The sequence below is a fragment of the Anser brachyrhynchus genome (genome assembly GCF_964034855.1).
Source record: "Anser brachyrhynchus genome assembly, chromosome: 1".
Lineage (NCBI taxonomy): Eukaryota > Metazoa > Chordata > Aves > Anseriformes > Anatidae > Anser > Anser brachyrhynchus.
Window position 1 is genome coordinate 40,940,151 of NC_137694.1, and position 14,787 is coordinate 40,954,937.

General features: G+C 44.2%; 1 protein-coding gene across 5 annotated transcripts in view; it reads right to left on the bottom strand.

The window, feature by feature from the left end:
* The window catches only part of NAP1L1 (nucleosome assembly protein 1 like 1), a 32,131-nt gene extending 17,619 nt beyond the window's left edge, over nt 1-14,512 (bottom strand). For 2 of the 5 annotated variants that reach the window (XM_080606703.1, XM_080606700.1), the window contains exons 1-3: nt 14,330-14,512; nt 1,115-1,147; nt 326-414 (exon numbers count right to left, since the gene is read on the bottom strand). In XM_080606703.1, the coding sequence (XP_080462829.1) occupies nt 326-414; nt 1,115-1,131 (106 nt within the window). In that variant the 5' untranslated portion in view covers nt 1,132-1,147; nt 14,330-14,512. Of the gene's footprint in view, nt 1-325; nt 415-1,114; nt 1,148-14,297 lie in introns of all 5 variants that reach the window. The other 3 variants (XM_080606704.1, XM_080606701.1, XM_080606702.1) reach the window with 2 other exon arrangements.
* Between the last annotated feature and the right edge of the window lie 275 nt (nt 14,513-14,787).

A 14,787-nucleotide genomic window follows, 5' to 3' on the forward strand; every position in this document is an offset into this window, starting at 1 on the left:
GGATCAAAATGAATATATGTAACTTTTTTAAAAAAAGACTATCAGCTATTAGCTTTGAAATAATTTGTTAACATATCCACAATAACCTTCTCTTTTTCAATTATAAAACCCTACAGGTGGCCAGGTACTGACCATGACTAAAATGAGTGACAGTGTACAATTAATAAAAGTCACAACTAGGGAAAAAAGTCCTTGCTTCAGAATTTAATGGCTTATACACTGCCCTGTTTAAGCTTTACCACTTCGTTTTAAAAAGAAAAATCCTTTTAACATTAACAAGAAAGCACGTATGCAGCTACTTTAAAAGACTTGCTTTCAACATTACCTTTGCTGTTGGCATCTTCACCAGTTTCCTCCTCTTCTACTTCTTCAACATCTTCCATATCTTGTTGATCAAGTTCAGACTGTTCTTTGCTATTAGGAATATTTAATAATAGCATTAATAAGTTAACTTTTTTTAAATTATAAATGAGCTCAAAGAGTCAGAGATCACATTGGTACAAGCAAACTGATGCACTAGTTTTTAATCTATGAAAATTTGAAAGTTTTAATAGCCAAAGTCAAATTTGTCTTCATAGACTGTGTTACTTTCAGACTCAGTTTATAGAACTAGCACCTTTTCAGAGTTTTGAAGATAAAATTCCTTTACAGAAGGATTCCTTCAGCTCCTATTGATATCAACAAGTACAAGCCTCCGTCTGCCCTATGCATCCTCTTTGTTATGATGTATAGGCCTTGAGAACTGAGATTAGATTCACCCAAACAATACTTCAAATCCCACAAAAATTACGAGCATTCAAAGTACAGAGAAAGCTACATTCAGTGAAATAATGGTAATGAGTAGTACTAGCATTTTTCCCTCCAGAATTCCAGCTAACATGGTTAAGTTAAGTGGTACCTCACCCCTGTTTTACACAGTTAAGATCCCAAACCAATTTGGCATGAGCAACTCAGGCTCTCCTCCCATGTGCAAATGCTGTAAAACTCATCTTGCCACAATGTCAAGATCCCATTGTAGCAGACAGACCCTGTCCCTCATGTATCTGGAGGGAACAGCCATCTGAAGTACATAACAGGGCAGTTACAGCCTCAGTAACCTACAGATTTTACTTACTTGTCGATGTCTGCCATGCTCAGATTTCAAACCCTAGAGGAAAATACAAAATGCAAAAAAAAAAACAGCATTAGATTTCATTTACAAGGTCTACAGGCAACTGCCATAACACTGAAAAGGGAACAAACTATGCCAGCTTTTAGGAATAGGATAAATATGTATTGTAGTCTAAAGTGGCATATCCCCCATGCAAATGTTTTGACCTTTCACTCCAAAGCATACAGAAATACTGGAAAATGTCATTCTGGTTTAGAGCCAATAAATCTACTAACATACATTTAAATACCAGCAAAAAATACACGTTGCATTTTGTATCATAGGATTGTGTTAATATCAAAAATTGGTAGCTAATCCTACCTAATTAAAAGTAACAACATTATGAAAAGTAACCTGAGAGAAAGTGAAGTAACAAGGGTGCTAAGAACCCTTTTGCTAAAGTCTACTCACTTTCAGCACGTAACTGCAGACAATTCTTACTGCTGAATCAGATTCTTTAATACTACACATGCCTTTTTGTGGATTCATGTTTAGTCCTAACATTATAAAACCAATCCAAGTAGTTCCTCAAAATACCCAGAGAATTGCCACATATAATTAATTTGACGACACTGTACCAAGCTATTTAACAGAGCTAATTTCCATGTCCTGAACAATCTGAATTTTAAGTACCTCAGTATCACCATAAGCATGCTCAAGACTACAAACACTACGTGTTGAGACTATTGCACATCTCGCATGCCACGAAGCACGTATGTTCTCAAATGTATTACAAGATGAGCAACACTTTCCACCAGCAAAACAATACTTAGAAATCTAGACTACAAAAATGTTTCTGGTAATATGTTCTGGTTGCATGTAACCAGATTCAGTTCCCTCATATGTGGAAAAACTGGAGACCCAGCTATTTGTCCATCTATTTCAGAAAAATGCAGTATTTGCTAACAAACAGCAGCACTACCACAAACCAAAGATCATCCAACAATTCATTAAGGAACTGACGAGTTCCAGGAACATTTCTGACTCATTCCAAGTTCTTTAAGTTTCAGCTGGTGTTTGCCTGTTGTGTGACTTCAGGTTCACACATGGATGCAAGCTGCCTCTAGACCAGTTCCAGTCTCCTTCACAAACCATTCTCAGAAGAATGACAGCAGAGATTGAAGACCTACAGAAACTAAGAACATACAACAGTTACAACTCATTTACAAGTCTCCATATTTCTTGAGCAATACCACAATTAGCACCGTTCCTGGTTTGCAGAAGGTTTTATCCATGCAAAATACACACCTTCATGCAGGACCTTTGTAAGGAGGCTAGCAGCCCCTCTTGGCAAACACTCCAGGTGCACAGCTCACCTTGCCTTCTGCCCATTTTCATACAAGTGGGACAGACACAATCACATTAACTATTATTGCTCCATGTAGAGACCAACATTTCCCCATCTCCATTCTCCCCATAAAATGGCACTTCACTTTCTATCTGGAGACAGCTCTTTCAAAGGTGCACCAGAGACCACAACCCAGGTGTCTCCCCAAGCCAGCAGGCTGGGTGAGACAGCAGTTGAAGCACTCCAGGTACAGGTTAGCTGAAACAGACTGACTTCTAAGTTCAGCTGAGCTTTTTTCTAAATGATGCCATGAGATTAGCTATGACCAAGTCAGGCTAGAACACTTTTTAACAAGTATCCATCTCATCCCCAACAGTGGCCATTAGCAGATAGCTATTTAAAAGCAATGACACAGCAAGAATTCCCCCAGAAACTCCTGTAGCTTTCAGCTACATTCAGAACAAACATGCTGGCTTTAGAAGTACAGATATTTAACAAGCCCATAATAAGGACTCATTTATGAAATAGATTTGTCTTCCCCTGAAACAATGCAGGCGAGCTGATATTATTCAAGCACCAAAGTACTGAAATCCTGGGTTTTAGTTACAACAGTCAGCCTGCAGATATTAAGCCAAGTTTTTCTACGCCGATCAAGAGAGCAGCAGATGAAGTTTCACCAGCAGTTTCCACATTCTTGAATTTCTCAGCGGGTCCTTGTCTTTACAGTTCTGAATAACTGCCCCTCATCAACCACCTTCGTCCTTTCACTATTCACCCCTCTTCCCAAGGCCACGTGTGACCATGCTGAAAGCATTCACTGCAGCACAGAGCCTTGCCTGGGGAACTCCCATCTCTGCAAGGGGCAGCTATGCCTGCTCTCTGACCCCTAGCCTTTAAGCAACCTAGGTGAGGACTGTACCTTCTCCAACAAGGGCCCAGCTCACTCCAAGCCTTTGAACAACTTTCTTCATTTTCTCAAGGAATTCAAGCAGACCATATCAACTAGCTGGCAAGTTCAGAACCTCCCTTCAGCGTGTTCCTATCTGCTTCATCCTGTTCTTCTGTTCTCCTCGCATCAGCTTTTGTCATATCTCAGCATTTAATCTCCCCTCTGCTTTTTTACACTACTCCGTATCAGAACATTTGCAGTTGGGAGGTTTCTTCCCCAAACTGAGGAGACACTGTTTGTCATGGCACTGTCATCTGCCAGCTCTAGAAAGCAGCTTTTGTGTGACGAGGCTGCGAGGCACCATGCCAGCAGCACTACGTTGGCAGGCAGGCAGACTAATCTGTGCAACCCACCAGCGTGGATATAAAGTTGCATCACATTTAGCTTGTCATTTACTTAAATAACCATAAGCTTCTCTACAAACACAATTCTACCGGTGAAAAAACTGCAGAGGCAGACAAGTATCGAGGAAACACCTTCCCTAAGAGGAGACGGTCTTGCACAATGCTTACTACAAGGTCCCAGTCTTGTGAGCTTCAGATACAACAGCAACACTAAAATATATTATCTCCCCAAAACCGAATCTTTACATATAGTACTCCTTCCACTTAGCTTTCCAGAAGAACGCCCCAGCTCTCCTCCCCACTCCTCTCATTTAGGATTGTGAACAGCAGCTGTACCTTGACACGAGAGGAAAGAGGCATCCATGGGTATCACTGCTTTAAGCATCTTCCCTGGGAGATGCAAGGGTAGGATTACAAGTGGTAGCAGTGTGGCCTCCACTGCTCCAACCCAGCAGGCAAATAACCTCCTCACTCAGAAAAAAATTATTTCCCTTTTGTTTGAGCAGCTACGGCCAGGAGCACTGAATTATGGTCAAATGCAGAGGTGCCCCAAGGCTTCGCTTACAATGAGATGTTTTGCTGCTTACCGTAAAAATACACGAAGGAAAATAAATGCTTATCTTATCTCTGCACAGCTTTAAAGACAGCACATAGGAAGTTAATGCTACAAAAAGGAAGCAAAAGAACACAAACACAAGCTACAGTATGAGCTTTCTAAAGGGTAAAGTGTTTTAAACTTTTCAGATAGCTTAAGCTTGATCACAAGCCTGCTGCCATACAAGGAACACGTTCTCTCTCATAACTGAAAGGTTAGGAGACTTAAAAAGAAAAAAAATCACGAGCTTAGTCACAGGTTTGAGAGTGTGCTGCAGAATTACAAAAAAAATTATCAGATCTCCCTCAAAAATTTCAATCTTACCAAAACAGTATCAAAAATGTGTTCTTTGTCATCATGCTTAAAAAAGAAAGTTAGAAGTGAAGTGTCATTTAAGAAGAGCAGCCCTATACACGCAGAAACTAAAAACGACACTGCCATGCGCTTGTCCACAAGCTGTCCATCAGTAACCCCTGAAAATTACGAGCTATTCCTTCACAAAGCAGTTACACCGAGGTGGAGCCCAGTTTTCAGACACAAGCTGTAACCGTTCAGTCCTTGCCCCTTCCCAGCCCGCCGTGCCCACGCCGAAGCCTGTCGCTGTGCCCAGCAGCCCCAGCCACGTGCCCTGGCGAGCAGCCTTCCCTTGCGGAAGGTCAGCCCAAGCACCCCGGGGGAGCATGCTGCTCTCGCCTTACCGCGCCACCCGCCCGGCCCCAGGAGGACAGGTCACAGCGAGGTGACTTTGCAGCCAGCTGCCAAGGCAAGGCCTTCCCCAGCCCCAGCGCCTCCAACCTGACGGCCTTGGCCTGGCAGCCCGCCCGCGATCTCAGCTGCTCGGCACCTCCGCGGGTGCCCACCCTGCCCCTTCCAGGAAACACTTTCCCTCTGGAGGAATTATTCACACAATTAGCTTGCTATAGAAAGTAGGAGAAATTTTTCAAGTCATTCGAGGGACACAAACAAGCTTTTTGAGAACACTGAAGCCACGCCTCGGGTCTTTAAAAGCAATCTACCTTCTACCCAAGCTAATTCCCTCAATAGCCAGTAATTCAGCGTACGGCAAGTCAGTCAGCTCTCCCACAGAACAGCAATCTCAGCCTCCTTCCGTCACTGGCAAGCCTTGGGCAACTGAAAGTAAGACATTAACAGAAAATGGCTAAAAACCCTATGTGCAATTAGGAAACTGCAACAGAAAATAAACTGAGCGGCCTAAGTCAGATGTCAGCAACAAGAAGAAGCCCAGCTGAAGAACAGCTAGATGCATTTAAAAAAATCAGGATTAAGTCCTGTCAACTGCTATTTGCAATGCATGCAGAAACCAAGGTGCCAGACAAATTACATCATACCAGCCAAGTTGGATTCGCTGCAGACTGGGAAACGCGAGAGGAATACATTCACTGGCAGCTCCCTCAGAGCCGTGCTCCTGCCCGTCGTTCCAGGGGGACAATTTGCAACACTTTGCTTTACATAAAGCAGCACCAACCACCCCCCGCCCAAAAAAATGAAGGAAGTAGCACAGAGATCCACCACCAGGCTCCTGGACTGCAGATGTTTGTAGTAATTGTTGTAGGTAGTTTGCTTAAACCACCAAGAGAGGTCTGTAACTTCAAAGAGCTGCGATGCTCGGTGCCGTTTCATTTCCAGCGATGTCGGAGCTGGCTGAGCAGTTTAAAGGCACGCATTACATGGCACGGTTACAGAGCAGGATTTTTGGTACCAAGATGTAAGAAAACACATCAATCATTTCACAAGTGTTAAACGGTACCAACTACCACATGGGAAAACTGTTACACGGGAAGGGATCACATGGTTTAGCAGCAGCTGGGAGAGCATTTAGCTTCTCCTCAGAAAGGAGCAATTGAATAATGTATCGGGTTTAAAACAAGTGCTGTTTCATAAGGGAATCTAGCAGAAAACCGAGTATTTTCTTTTTCCTTCTGCAATCACATTCATGAAACATGCTATTAGCATGGAAAGTGATCATGAAGAGGCTGTTGTGCATCCCATTAACATGGGATATAAATATGTTACAAACAGATTATATTCATAATATGGAAAGATGTCATCCTAGGAAAGCTGAAGGTCAAACAACAAATCAGTCTCAAGTAAATGAGATGGGCAGTCCTACGCTAGAACACCAAGGCATCGCTTCTATCTGATGAAAGACATTATTAGCCACTGAGCTCTCCAGGGACTATTTCCTTTTGTCAGTGCCTCGAAGTCTTCACGTTAACAAAAGATGTCTGATTGTTAATGTAGGAGAGCAAAAACTAACACAAATAAAATGCCTCAAATCTGGAGTAGGTAATTAAGACCGTCTGCCCAAATGCAAGCTTAGAAAAACAAGAGCAGGAGCTAACACACAAGAAAGCAGCAGTGTAAGGATAAAGGCTGTCAAGGTAATAGCTGAGTAGCTGTGTTTCTCAAAACACACTGAGAACTTTAAACAACATGTCACTGCTAAGTTGGCTAAGATGGAAGCATTCAAGCCACCGCAAGGGAGATGCATGTCTTAGCAGATGGAAGAAACAAGTTCCTCTGCTGACCATACAGCTTCCCAGCCAGCTAAAGCCAATGTAACTGGCAAATACTGCTGGAAAAGCTGGTTCTTCCTCAGCTATGTGTACCCCTTTCATCTGCAATGTTTGAATTAAGTGCAAGGTTAAAAGAAGTGCCAGGTATTTCTTCTGTGCAGGGTTAGATGTGCGGCCGCATGAGTAACAGCAGGGTCAAGAGAAGGAGGACACCACAGGGGAGGATACCTCTCAGAATAGCCCTGGAATGGGGTTAGGCAAGTTCAGAGTTACCTGCAAACAAACCCTACATCTTGCCTTCTGATAACACGGCAAGATTGGGAACTCAGTACCGGGGAACTACTAGGGAATAAAACTCCAGACCGTGTTACTGCTGAACCAAGCGATACAACACAGTTAGCTGAATGTCTGCTCTCTCCCCTTCAAGTTGTCATCGTTGCTCCTGCTAACTGCTCTGGTAGGAGCACCACTGCAGCCCTGTGCCATGCAGCTATTTCACTCGTGCTGCAAGCCTCTGCACGATACCTGTTACAGCACGCAAGCACAAGTTTTCCACCTTGGAGGTACTCTAAGGTTGCATGGAAACTTCACACGATGGGGAAAAAAACTTCAAAATAAAGCAGTGATAACATAACTAATTTAACTCGTTACTGGTAATTGCAGGGCTTGCTTTCATTTGTGTAGAAACACTTTTTAGAGCTTTCACCTTGACTAATCTTTAAAGCAGGAAAGGAAGAGTCAGTTGACAAGCAGTGAATCCTCTATTTTTGTACTGTTTGTTTTTATTTTTAATTTTAGGTACCACCTGTTTACCTTCGCAGAAAGGAGTCACCATAAGGAGAAGGAAATGGACTACAGAATTGCAATTTAAATTCAGGGCTGAATTATATCTGCATGTTTGGCTCTTCTACTGATCTGATCGTGTTCTAAAAATAGGGTAATTAGCACACAGCATGGCCTTTGTTCTGGATGCCAAGATTCTGTAGCAGAAGACATACCAATTTCTATTTGGGACAATCTTTCATCATTAGGAAAGTAATCCAGAAGTTTAAATTCATATCTGGAAAACCTTACCGAGGATGTTGGGTTTTTAAACAAACTGACCAGCAGGGCTTGTTGCAGTTTCTCCTTTCCATCGCTGATAAGGGGAAAGGAACACCCATCCTGCAGGGCCGAAATCAGAATCTTCATGTACAGAAAGATGTTTACAACTTCCAAAGAGTATTCCTCTGTACAGTTTATGATGCACATAACATACAACAAATTGGTTTGTTGACCATGCTGAAGGAGTAACACAAAAACAGTGTTTTAACAAAGCGCTTCAGGTATCAGGCTGCATTTTAACACTGAGCAATATCAAGCTGTGCACACCAAAACATCAGCTGAAGAGGCAGTTGACTGCTGAGACTGCCACAGAATCAAATCCAACCACCTTGGCAGTTACACTATCTGCAACGCTCACCCACTACAGCATTAAGGTTTTTATCCAACGTCATTTAGAAAACATTTTTACAGCCTTATCTGAAAAGTTAAAAAACAGTGAATTTGTTTATTTACAGTTTCTGATGGTTGTTTTTTGCTGGAACATCCGATGAATGCAGCATAGGAAACTCATCCGCTCCCTGAGAAGCCATTGAAATTCAAGAAGTATATTTAGCACCTTGTTAGCTTCAGTTCTACATTTTTCTATGGAAATTAAGCTCTTGCTGCACTGCAAACTCTCAGGTGTCTGGCTTTCAACAAGGCAGCATTCACTGAAGACAATGATCTACCTTGGATACAGTTTAGTGGCTCCTGGGGGTGAGATGTTGCAGCTGGCAGTGGGACCCTACAGAAGTATGCGGGTGGTTATGGCTGCAGCGAGGCACTTGCCAAACAGCTACAGATGCAGAATTTAACAAGTGTCTGTAAACAGACAGTGCACCTGTAGAAAGCCAAGGAATTTGAGGCTTACTTACAAAACTACCTTTTTCTTCTGACTTTCACTCGGTTGTGCTTTTGGCACCAGCAGAAGTACCTGATAAACTCCTAACAGCAAAGAAGGTGATACCAGAGTTAAGAGGGCAAGCCGTGCAGATCTCACCACTTTGGTCTGCCTAAAAAAAGATGATACGACCTAGGCAAAGTAAGTAGTACTAATATCTAAAGTAACACACATTACAAGAAGCAATTCAAATGACTTTAGAATCCAAAATGCTGAGAAATTGGTCTGTAAAGATGTGTCATTGCATTGAGCCCACTGAAGACTTTTATTCAACCTGCACGAGCAGACAAGATCTGAAGCAGATGCAGGGTGACTGAACACCCAACGCAAGGCATGGTGAGGACAGGCTTTCAGCAGCGTATCCCCAGTAAACAGCCGGTATTCCCTGCAGAACTCTGTGGCAGAGATGAAGCGGATGAGCTCAGGGCCCAGCTCCACCAGCACCTGAACACAACCTGAGATGAGCAGAACTTCAGAAGCGAACGATGAGAAGTGGCACAAGTGAGCGAAGGCATCAGAAGTTCAAAAGCACAGACTGAACGCTGTTTGGGATGTAAACAGTATCACAGGCAGGGGGGTGGCTTGTTTTTCCCTCCACCCCCACCCCACAACCTAACCTCTCACTGCTTAAACCAGCTTTTCAAACTAGAGCTGGCAAAGGAAGCTTTCCCTCAAGGACGAGTCGTCCCACAAGAAACGTGGGAGAACTGCCTCTACTTTGGAACTTTTGGTATTTACCAACATCAAGAACAAAGCAGTGGGATGCACTGATCTTACCACAGGTAGTCAGAAACAACAACAAGTCTTTGTGATTCCTGCCTGGGTCTTAGCTCCACACCAGACTTCCAGTACCTGCTCAGTACAAATTTCCAGCACGTAAAAATGAGACTAATGCTAGCATCTAACTGTTTAAGTGAAAGATGTTAAGTCAGCAGCTGAATGCTTGGTAGCTACAGCTACAAATTGAAGTTTTCATATCTAGAAAGTTTGGCTTACATTTTGATCATGAAAATCTACTAAGGAAAGCTGGCCATATTTCATCTGAGAGTCAAATACCAGGTGAAACAGCTGATGTGCAACTGCCTATTTGTCACTGCAAGTTAATCTGGAACATCACCATTTTAAGTTCTTTCTGTGTATAGGTACGTTAAGCCCCATAAATGCATCCTGCATTTCCCCAATACTAAGATCTAAACAGCTCTCCATCTTTTCCTCTAGGCAAGGTCACCATCCTAGCCTCTGACAGCAGTTAAGGTACAGATTACAAATAGCCAATATGAAAATTATTTTAAAAGTTTAAGCTTTAGGGAGAAGAAATTGCTTTAAGTTGCTCGAACTATTCATATGTTAACATGAATAAAAATGAACAGAAATAAAACTACATATAACATTTCAAATGCAAGTTAGCAAAGGTTTGAGGGTATTTTTTTCAGTTGAGTGGAGCTAAAATTTTAGCCTGCAACATCTGCAATCTTTCACTAAATACATGAAGCCACACTGATAATTAAATTTTCCCTTTGCATTAGTTTTGTTGAGTGTAGGAAGTTCTTAAAAAAAGGTTATGCATTGTTTTCACAATAGCTCGATTTTTCAGAAGGTCAAACGAATCCCCCAAACAACTTTTGTTGACACCTTCCAGGCGCATCTGGCTTTCTAGACAAGTCCACAAGATACAAGAACTACTCTCCATTTTAACAAAGTTAGGTGATGAGGAACTGCACTAACCTCTGAGCAGAGCGAGGATCAGGCAGATTAAATTAACTTTGTTATAATCACTTTTGCACTCAAAGTAATTTACCAATGAAAACTGACCCATAAACATTAGGCTAATCGTCACACAACCAATCCTCAGACTAAACACCGCCTGTGCAGGGCTGTCCTGCCCTGTTATTTACTAACCAGTTTCCTAATGGGAAGTCGGGTGGAAGGCAGCCACCCAGCCAGCAGCTCTCAGGAGACCCCACAGTTGTAGTAAAACACAACTGGCACCAGGGAGCCTTGTTTCTGTCTGCAGAGTAGTATCTTCTCTACAAGTGCCTGCTGGTACCAGACAAATACAAAAGTGATAACAATTCATGGAAGGAAAGAAAAGACAAGGCTGAAGTTCCATGGAGTGTATATAGAAATGCAGCTAAACAAACTTGTATTTACAAAACACTACGTCTCCATTTTCTGCAGTCTGTCCAAACTTCCCAAAGAAGGAACCAGACCTCCGACAGCTAGCCTGAGATGCACAATGGTTGCAGCTGTGTCAGAAGAGTCAAGATGAGTGGGGTTACAGCCGTACTAGCAGAAACAAACAGATGCGATACACACGGTTAGTATACCTGTTGGCCTACTGGAACAAATGGGCTTTCACCAAGTGTTTTCATCAAGAATTCAAATAGATGCTTGTCTCGCTTCCCCTGAGATTTTTCACTACTGAAATTCAAATCCTCGAGCCATTTCACTCCCCTGAAGGGATACGATCTCTGCCACGTTGAATTAAGTTCTCCCTGTTACAACTGCTTCAACATTTGGTAGCTAAGCGGTTGAACAGATTTACACCAACACAGCTGACAGTAGGGTAAGCCAAAGTATAGCTGAAGATCTGCAGTTCTGTCATTCCATTAAGGAAAATGGTGTCAGCCTGGAAGATTCCGGTCTCGGTATTGTAAGAAGTCTTTAAGGGCTTCATAACATACATACCTACAACGCCTTGCTTTCAGTTTCACTTGTGCATAACTAGTACGGCACGTGTGCAAGAAGCTGAGAAAAAGCAGAGCACCCGTTTCAGGGTGCTTGGTAAGGTGATCACCATAACAGCTCCCCTGCCTGCTCCCAGGAGCACTTTTTGAGCGAGGCACAGGTTAGACACGCACCACTACACCAAATCCATCGCTTTGGGCGCTTCCTTTAATGCTGGGCTGCCTGCACAGACGCAGCACTTCACTGTCCTATAAATGTTAGGAGAGGAACAGGGGCTCTAAAAGGCACCAGATCTACCGCCTGTGGACAAGACCCTCCTTCTGCAAATGCACAAATAAACAAATAAATCACCAGAAACCAGAACACGTAATATACAAGACCTGTCACAAAACGCAGGAGGGGACATGGCTAGCATGGACCTCTTGCACAGCAGTACGCAGGCCACGCAAACAGAAATTCCGGTGTCAGTGGCCTGCTCTAAGTGCTTGTACTGGATGCTCCTAAAGCCCCCGTAGCCTAAACCTTGTCTGGTACAGAGGCACCTACGTCACCCGTATTTCAGTGTACATAAACCTCAAATTTTATTTTGCCCTAAAAGCCAGGAGAGTTAGAGGGCTTACAAGAGGCTAACAGCTGACCAGCTCGTTCAGAATCAATCACAGTATTCTTCTCATCCTTTAGGAAGCTACTAACTAACAAGCTACTAACAAGCTACTAACAAGCTACTAACAAGCTACTAACAAGCTACTAACAAGCTACTAACAAGCTACTAACAAGCTACTAACAAGCTACTAACAAGCTACTAACAAGCTACTAACAAGCTACTAACAAGCTACTAACAAGCTACTAACAAGCTACTAACAAGCTACTAACAAGCTACTAACAAGCTACTAACAAGCTACTAACAAGCTACTAACAAGCTACTAACAAGCTACTAACAAGCTACTAACAAGCTACTAACAAGCTACTAACAAGCTACTAACAAGCTACTAACAAGCTACTAACAAGCTACTAACAAGCTACTAACAAGCTACTAACAAGCTACTAACAAGCTACTAACAAGCTACTAACAAGCTACTAACAAGCTACTAACAAGCTACTAACAAGCTACTAACAAGCTACTAACAAGCTACTAACAAGCTACTAACAAGCTACTAACAAGCTACTAACAAGCTACTAACAAGCTACTAACAAGCTACTAACAAGCTACTAACAAGCTACTAACAAGCTACTAACAAGCTACTAACAAGCTACTAACAAGCTACTAACAAGCTACTAACAAGCTACTAACAAGCTACTAACAAGCTACTAACAAGCTACTAACAAGCTACTAACAAGCTACTAACAAGCTACTAACAAGCTACTAACAAGCTACTAACAAGCTACTAACAAGCTACTAACAAGCTACTAACAAGCTACTAACAAGCTACTAACAAGCTACTAACAAGCTACTAACAAGCTACTAACAAGCTACTAACAAGCTACTAACAAGCTACTAACAAGCTACTAACAAGCTACTAACAAGCTACTAACAAGCTACTAACAAGCTACTAACAAGCTACTAACAAGCTACTAACAAGCTACTAACAAGCTACTAACAAGCTACTAACAAGCTACTAACAAGCTACTAACAAGCTACTAACAAGCTACTAACAAGCTACTAACAAGCTACTAACAAGCTACTAACAAGCTACTAACAAGCTACTAACAAGCTACTAACAAGCTACTAACAAGCTACTAACAAGCTACTAACAAGCTACTAACAAGCTACTAACAAGCTACTAACAAGCTACTAACAAGCTACTAACAAGCTACTAACAAGCTACTAACAAGCTACTAACAAGCTACTAACAAGCTACTAACAAGCTACTAACAAGCTACTAACAAGCTACTAACAAGCTACTAACAAGCTACTAACAAGCTACTAACAAGCTACTAACAAGCTACTAACAAGCTACTAACAAGCTACTAACAAGCTACTAACAAGCTACTAACAAGCTACTAACAAGCTACTAACAAGCTACTAACAAGCTACTAACAAGCTACTAACAAGCTACTAACAAGCTACTAACAAGCTACTAACAAGCTACTAACAAGCTACTAACAAGCTACTAACAAGCTACTAACAAGCTACTAACAAGCTACTAACAAGCTACTAACAAGCTACTAACAAGCTACTAACAAGCTACTAACAAGCTACTAACAAGCTACTAACAAGCTACTAACAAGCTACTAACAAGCTACTAACAAGCTACTAACAAGCTACTAACAAGCTACTAACAAGCTACTAACAAGCTACTAACAAGCTACTAACAAGCTACTAACAAGCTACTAACAAGCTACTAACAAGCTACTAACAAGCTACTAACAAGCTACTAACAAGCTACTAACAAGCTACTAACAAGCTACTAACAAGCTACTAACAAGCTACTAACAAGCTACTAACAAGCGACCAAGGCGTGGGGGCAGCACCGCACCACGCCGGGGCCGAGCGGCGTTAGCCCGCCGCGCTCCCCCCGCGCCGCCTGACGGGGCCGCGGAGCCCCGGGGAGGGAGCGGGGCGGCTCCGAGCGCCCCGTGCCGGGGCCGGCGGGGCGCTGCCTGAGGCGGCTCCCGGCTCTGGCGCAGCCCCGGCCCCCCGGCGGCGGCGGACACGGCGGCGCGGAGGCAGGCCCGCAGCGCCAGGCCGGGCGGCGGCCCCCGCCGCCATGCGCGCCCCCCCCCCCCCCCGCTTCCTGCCTTCCTCCTCCTCCTCTCCTCACCCTCCTCACGGTGCCCCCCCCCCGGCCGGTACCTGCGCGGGCCGGGCCGGGCCGTGCCGTGCGGGCGGGGAGCAGCAGCGGCAGCGGCAGGAGCGGCGGCGGCAGCAGCGAGGCGGCGGCGCGCGGAGGCGGCTGGCGGGGAAAGGGCCTGCGCTCCCGCCGCTCGCGCTCATATACACCGCACGTCACCACGTAACGGGCAGCGGCGCCTCCCCCTCCCGCCGCGCGCCGCCGTCTCCTGGCAACGCGCGCGCGCGCCCTCCCCCTCCTTCCCCTCCCCCCGCCCCGCCACCGTCAGGCGTTGGGGGTGGCGGTTGGCGCCCGCCCCGCGCCGAGGGGAGGCCCCAACGCGGCCGCCCCGCAAAGCCCTGACCGGGCTGAGAGGGCCGAGCTGCTGGCGTCGGGTCCGGCCTCCCCGCTGTGGTCGGGCAGAGGCAGCAGGAGCCCCAGCCCCCTGGTCGTAGCTTGCCTCCCAGAGGCCTCCCGAGCC